Below are 7,472 nucleotides of genomic sequence, written 5' to 3' on the forward strand. Positions count from 1 at the left end.
TTCAACTCTTATATATTTGTATGTAAAAAGGAGTGGTTTGGAGTTACAACTTTAATTAACTCCACTCCACTTTCACAATTCCGAAAATATTTTATTAATAAACTCAATTACTCAACCAAAACATATATATTTTTCCTTTACCGAAATAGAGAAACATATTTTTATTTTTTCCAATGAAAGTCGGGTTGGAATTACGTCCGTACGATTTGATTTTTATTTTCGTTCCTAACTCAAGACAATGCAACAATGTAGGGCACAGGCACCTTTCATTCTAACAGCAGTACACCACACACCTCAACATCTATTCCAACACCAGTACATCTCACGCCTCACCCCCATCTTAGAGACAGCCCCAAAGACAAAAGACACGAGAGATGACAACCCTTCAATTGGGTTTGGGTGTAATCCAATCACCCTTCACTCTTCCCAAACAAAAGCACTAAGCATTCCCACCACCAACAAGCCATTATGATTATCCAAACAAGGATAAACTACTCATTGCTATTAGCAACAGCCAATGATTATTATCTAGGTATTAGATAAGTAGATAACCTTCTCCATATAGAAGTATTAATAAGAAAAGAAAATAATAAAATAAAATAAGTTGAGTTTATTCTCTAAGTTAAAAAGTAGTTTAAAAACACTTTTATACAAATTAATTTTAACCGACAACTTTTAGTGAAGTTAGATGATAACTTTATAAAAGTTAAATGTATGAGTTTTTTTGGTACAAAAATGTATGAGTTAATTATAACTTATATAGAGTTTTTAATTATTTTTGTTTTTGTTTTTTTTTTCCTTCTATAAATACTTGTGAAAAAAAATTTATCTTGAACAAGCCAATCAGTTTTGTTTTTCATAATAATAAGTTGTTAATTCAATTGAAATTATCAACCAAAGTATTGGATTTGAATAATAAAAAAAGTGATTTAATCATCGATAAAACAAATAATTAAATACTTTTCACCAATAAGGTGATTAAAAAAATTGTTTTAACGTGACCTGCGTTGTCTTTGTTTAATTTTAATCTGCATTCCCTTCATGCGGTTTTTCATCTATGGTAAGTCACCAGTAGCAAAAACGTTAACAGGCTTCCGATGCACAGGCACAACAAATTTTGATCAAAATTAAATGGTAAGTCACCTGTAGCAAAAAAAATTAACAAAATATGGATAATGATTAGTGAGTGTCATTTCAATATTTCATGTAATAAAATCAACTACTGAACGCTACTTAAATTTAAATATAATACACAAGGTTGAAATCCAAAGCGGTTGAAGTGAAGTTCACAGTTGACAAATGTTTAAAATCTTAGCTGGGCTAGCCTTGCTCCAGAAAGGCAACTAGGCTTTTTCATGTGAGAAAACAGTCCATGCATGATGTCCCCCATGAAAATGCTAGAACCTCAGAGAAGGTGCTTAATTGGTTTATATCCTTCATTCAATAGCCAATTATCGACCACATATTGACCACCACCAAATGAAAATGGAGGCCCCTAGTTCAATTTGGCTGAATTTCCTTTTTGGTTTTGAAGCTTCCACGATCCATTTTTTCTTCTTTCCTTGGAGTGTAAATCACGTCTTGAAGTGAGCCAAAATTGCCCCTACACCAACAACTCTAGAAGCTAGGCCAAACTTCATATATTTAGAAACGGAATGCCCCATCAAGCTTGCTATTTTCCCTATGTGCAATAATGCAAGCAAAATGGTTCATGATAAGGAGCCGTAGGCAAGTAAAAAGTAGGAACTTGCCAAGTCTGCGTCTTATTCACAAAAGAAGTGTCATTGATTTCGTACAGCAGATAGATATTTTGCTTTTACTTGTGACTTCATCATCGTCTCTGGAAGTCACATTCGGAATTTTTTTTTGTCTATTTTCGCCTCCTCAACATCTTCTTGTCTTTTCTTTTTCTTTGAAGAAGATTTCATTCTTCGGAATTCTGAATTATATCCTTGGAACTATGCCCAGATTTATAGATATATTGTCACGAATATCATTTCTTCACCCTCAACATACAAGGAAAATGACACTCAAGAACATGTCATGCATGCAGCCACATCCCTTACTAGTCAATATTATATCCATTTGAAGGATGATTAACATCAGTTAACAAGGGTGAAAAATGAAGGCCGCCAGAAAAATTAGAATTGAATTTAGTACAGAATACCGATATCCAACTTCCTTAAAAGTAATCTTCATGAAGGACTTTGAGTAAAAACTGAATGTCCTCAAGGAAATGTCGAATGTAAAATCGAAGTAATCCAACCTAAGAGTGATAAGAAAAGTTGAGTTGCAAGTTGTAACTCGACTATGTACCAGGCTAGCTTAACATGTGAGAAAAGATTCCCTGCCTCCATGTGGTCTTCTTTACAACCACCTATCTTCTGTGTGCTTTCTTCCTACTTTTTATGGGTTGTTGAGTAGTGTCAATACTTTTTTCCTAATATTCAGGGATTCATAATTGCAGTTTCTTTCCTTCACTTTTTTTCCATAAACAGAAATAATATCACAGACTGAATAAATTCCACAACTTACATTCTCCCAACTTCTACCCCGGGCCTGATTTAGTCGCACTCTTTTCTCTCACCATCTTGTATTTTGGGGCAAAAGAGAAGTTAATGCTATTATTCAAATATTATCTTCGCAATAATCTTCCTAACATTTTATAAAAAAAATGAAAATATTTATGCCAAAAACATAAGAAAAACATTAATACTTTCTAAATTTAGCAAAAAAAGAGGATTAGTTTAGAACTATTCTTTAGAAGAATGCCACAAAAGGAATGTAACAAGATATTACGGTTGAATGTTGAACTAACAAATAGTACCACTGTTTGGTATTGCAAATGCAGAACAACCCATCAAAGATTCCCTGCCTCCATAGTGGTCTTCGCAACAACCCTATGTCCCGAGTGCTTTCTTCCTTCTTTTATGGGTACTCATCAAAGATTCCCTACCTCCGTAGTGGTCTTTAGTCTTTACAACCACCTTATGTTCCGAATGCTTTCTCCCTTCTTTTTATGGGTTTTTGAGCTCTGTTTGTTAAGTAGCGAGAATACTTTTTCCTAATATTCAGGGATACATAATTGCCATTTGTTTCCTTCATTTTTTCTCCCCAACTGAATTAAAGTACTGTTATACCAAGACCAAATACATGCCACATTTTCCCATCTTTCACCCTCGACCTAGTTTACTCACATTTTCTCTCACCATCCTTCTTGTACTTCGGGGAAGAAAAAAGTGATTGGTTTTTTACGTACAATAGTCACTCGTGTTGGAGTTCATAACTCATACTACCCAAACCTCCTACCAGTAAAACAACCTTAGTGATTCAGAAAAAAGTAATTATTCTTTTATTAATCTTCCTAACATTTTATAAAAATATACATTAAATTTCAGTAAAAAAAACTAAAATATATTAAATAAAAAACACGTTTATCATTTTAAAAACATAAGAAAAACATCAATACTTCATGCCTTTAGTAAAACCATAAAAATATACTGTAACAAGATTTAAAACTATTCTTTGGAAGAAAGCTACAAAGGGAATGCAACAACATACTACGGTTGAATGCAGTACTAACAAATACCATAGTCCGGCATTGTGAATGCAGAAAAACATTTATCTCAGAAAAAATTATTTCCTTTGTAGTCTTTATACCATAGTCAACAGCTGCCAAGAAACAGATTACCTCTTTCTTTTTTTGTTTTCCTTCAGTTCGATCCCAAGATAAGCATATAATGTAAACACGGTAAGTCTTTCTACAACTAAACCGAACAGTGGTAGTTGAGTTTCTGATGTTTCTTGGCCGTCCTAGTTACTTTCCACAATCACCTAGTACTATGGGATCAACATTAGAAATACAACTTCTCCCCATGCAGAGCAGGAAGTGGGACAGTAGTTATAATTAACACACACAACTGCTACCGTTAAACGGTTAGTGATTACAAACAACATTGCGAAAGTAAATTGGATCAAGGTCGTCATATCAGTGGTTACCATCTTCAAGGGTTGTCATTTCTATCGGTAGTAAGCCTGCTGATAAGTGGGAGCCAAAACATTTCCATAGCCACCATATGCAGGAGGATAGTTCATGGGAGCTGCCGGGTAAGACCCTGCAATAGCCGGTGCCGGCTCAGGTGAATAAGCAGCATAAGGATTTGTCGGGGGACTTCTGCTGCCATACATGTGGGGTGGGGAAGGGTAAGGTGGAAGAGCAGCTGGGTATTGCCCGTGTGATGGAGACCTGACAAATGTAGGAGCAGCAGGGAAAGATGATACATATGCATTAGTCAAACGCCCAGCTTTGGCTGGTGGCATTGGACCTCCATTGCTGTTGCTTGCTCGAGTTCTCTTATTGGCAGGAACAGCAACCGGTTTCCTTTTCTCGGTCTTCACCGTCTTCACCTTCTCCAACTGGTCAAGTCGCTTCTTCAGATTCTCTGGTGGGAACTCATCCTCAAGTTTGTATTCTTCAATGCATTTAATCACAGCCCTGAGTGCAGACTGCTCTTTCCTTGCAGCTAGGTACTGCCAAAATTCATTCACCATAGAAAGAAAAAAAAATCCGTTAATATATTAAGCCCCCTTCTACTAACTCAAGAAAATACTACACAAATAGAGCGCTTTTACCATTTCCAGCCCTTTTTTTTCCTTCCAACTAATCAAAGAAGCAACATAAAATAGATGAGAAGAATCAGAAATCAAATCAGACTCTAACCAACTACTAGCACTAACACCCAGAAAGATCTCACCACTCACTTCGGCCTTTCCCTATCTAAAACAAAGAATCCTAGGTACATTAAATTCTAATAAGCTGCATCCTCTGTCTATTCAAAATAAACCAAAAATAGAAAACTTGTAACTAGTATCAACTACACATTCACAAGTTACCAGATGTGCTACCTACCACTCATCTAGCATAAAAGAAAAGACATTTCAGCTTCCACAACATTGAACCAGTAACAGACTATTCCGATAAACTTCTCAGTTGTAGAAGAAAATAAAAGGTAAAATGAATTCAACTTCTCCATAAACTAAAATTTTAACTTTTATAATAGCGGTTAAGTTGAGATGTATAAGTTGATCTTAAATTGAGATAAGCTCAATTGATTTTCCCTTAATTTTTTTTTCTTATTTCCTTCTATTATAAGTGCTTATGAAAAACTTCATCCATTCAAGAACAAAAAAAAAAAACACAGAAAATCATAGATATAGATATTAATAAAAACAAGAGTAAAAAGTACCGCAGCTCGGCCTGCATTGTTAGGATCTTCCAAAATAGAAGCCGCAACTTTCTTAGCATCCTTGAGAAAAGACTTCAACAAGGGAACAGGAGGGAACTTTTCCACAAGACCCACTTCATATGTAAAGTGAACCGCATCAAGCTGCTGCCCTTTGCTGATCAACTCTTCAATCATATCTATAAACAATTCACACAAACACAACATTTTCAGCTGAAGCACAGAATCAATATTCAGAGAATTGAAATTAATTAATTATCACTATTGACTATACCAGGCATTTGCTGAGCGAGACCAAGCGAAAGCGCGAGCTTCGGCATCTGTTTCCTCCAAGCGGAAGCAATAACAAGCTTCCGGTACAAATCGGAGTCCTCGTTCTTGACAATCCCGAAGGTAACGACGTGCTGCAAGAAAGTGTGGACGTCAGGGGTCTTCACGTTTTCCACGCCACCGCGCTCCTCGAGGCTGGTCTTCCAAGTCTCTGCGATCTCCGTGGCCTGCTCCTTCACAATAGGAGTCACCAACAGCCTCGATTTTCCGATGACGGGGTCGACCACGACCGGAATCAGCGACTCCAGGACAAGGACGCAGGCCCAGCCCAAGTCGTGGCCGGCCTTGTCCCCTCTCTTGTCGACCGGAAACACCTCGGAGATCGCCTCCAGCACGAATTTCGCCGGATCAACGCACTCCGCCAGAGCCACAGGCATCTCGGCGCGTAGGCCGTCGAGCTCCTTCTTCTTGGCGCTGACGAAGGCGAAGAACCCGAATGCGTCCATGCGGAGGCAGAAGGACTTGAGTTTGAGGATGAGGCCGGTGGTGTCGTCGACCTCACCGTCGGGGGAGCTGTTGATGATGTCGTCGGCGTCGGTGAGGAGGGCGGAGAGGGCAGCGGTGCGGCGCGTGTCGAGCGTGCGGAGGGCGATCTGGAGCGTGGCGTCGAGGGAGGTTTCGCGGCGATCGAGGAGGCGGAGGGAGTCGGAAGTAGTGTTGTCGAGGGTGCGAATCTTGCGTTTGAGGGCTTCGGATTTGTGGTTGAGGTCTTGCTCGAGGGAGGAGAAGTGGTCGGAGAGCTCCTTCCAGAGGAGGGTGCAGCTGGTCATGAGGGAAGTTTGGCGCTGGAACTCGTCGAAGCTCGGCTGAGTCAACTCGCTCAACTCGCCTGGATCGGGGATGGACCCCATCGTCGCGAACTGAATTCAAAGACGGGGGAACAACGAAAACCCTACCTCGCTCGCTCGCTCACTCGCTGGCTTCAGTCAATGTGAGAGAGAGTAAAGGTGGTGGAGGTAAAATGAAATCGAGACTCAGGGAAAGAGGGAGTGATGACGTGGATGGGTCAGGTGGAGACACGTGTCTTGGCGGTCTGAAAAAGGTGGTTGAGGGGCGATGCTAGAATGCGCCGGGAGTGCGTTACCAACAAGATAAGATTGTACTTAGAACGAACCAGCCTACTTGCAACCAACTAGGCCAGCTTCATATTAGTTTCCATTAATTTATTACATAACTTTTAAAATATATTTAACAAACAAAATTTTCCCTAATTTTTATATGCTATGTTTTTATTTTATTTTTACATGAGATCATGTGTATTCTTTTCTATAAAAAGACAATTTTATATAATTATTATAAATAACAAATTCTCCTTTCAAATATTTTTCCACATCACTCCCCTGTGTCATTGTCTCTAATTTGAAACTCCAATCGCATTCACAGTTTAACTATGTGCAGTATTAATTATAATAAATATATCAATTATAATCACAGCAATGCACAATATAGTGCCAACTACCAAGCCAATGACTTGTATTGGCCTACTCGAGCATACGTTCAGTTTAATGTTTTCTTCCTGTGCGAGAATAATGGTTCTGATATAAATACTTTTATAAAAAAATTAACAAACAGTTCAGCCATAAAATTAGTCCATTTAAACATTAATAATTATTTCATATTTATTTTTCTCATCATTAATTTATTATTATTTTCCAAGTGTACCTTCATCATTATTTTTTTCAATAAAAAAAACTACGAATATACAATAACTCTGATAATTTTCTGAAAGAATACTTTTAATGATATTTTCTGACAATGCCCTGTTAAACAGAATATTTATCCTTACTTTTTTTGTTTTATAAAAGCGGAAGCTCTTCGAATTCAATTTTATAAAATCTCTATTTTAAAGGTTTTATTTTTATTTTATTTTTATGAATTTTTTAATATACTGTTTGGTAT

General features: G+C 37.7%; 1 protein-coding gene across 1 annotated transcript; it reads right to left on the reverse strand.

Moving 5' to 3' along the window:
• Nucleotides 1-3,673: 3,673 nt before the first annotated feature.
• LOC100779694 (FRIGIDA-like protein 4a) lies at nt 3,674-6,707 on the reverse strand. Its single transcript, XM_003536485.5, has 3 exons — nt 5,518-6,707; nt 5,247-5,422; nt 3,674-4,530 (listed from the first exon to the last, which is right to left on the reverse strand). Exons 1-3 carry the CDS (start codon nt 6,422-6,424, stop codon nt 4,021-4,023), a joined length of 1,593 nt encoding a protein of 530 aa, XP_003536533.1. The 5' UTR covers nt 6,425-6,707; the 3' UTR covers nt 3,674-4,020.
• Between the last annotated feature and the right edge of the window lie 765 nt (nt 6,708-7,472).

The sequence above is a fragment of the Glycine max genome, chromosome 10, assembly GCF_000004515.6.
Source record: "Glycine max cultivar Williams 82 chromosome 10, Glycine_max_v4.0, whole genome shotgun sequence".
Classification (NCBI taxonomy): domain Eukaryota; kingdom Viridiplantae; phylum Streptophyta; class Magnoliopsida; order Fabales; family Fabaceae; genus Glycine; species Glycine max.

Bases quoted from the DNA above. Each gene is read 5' to 3' on its own strand.
- LOC100779694 (XM_003536485.5), bottom strand. From the start codon at position 6,424: ATGGGGTCCATCCCCGATCCAGGCGAGTTGAGCGAGTTGACTCAGCCG. The intron at 5,423-5,517 runs GTATAGTCAATA...AATTGTTTATAG, and splicing joins TCTCGCTCAGCAAATGCCTG to ATATGATTGAAGAGTTGATC. The intron at 4,531-5,246 runs GTACTTTTTACT...GAATTTTGGCAG, and splicing joins ACAATGCAGGCCGAGCTGCG to TACCTAGCTGCAAGGAAAGA.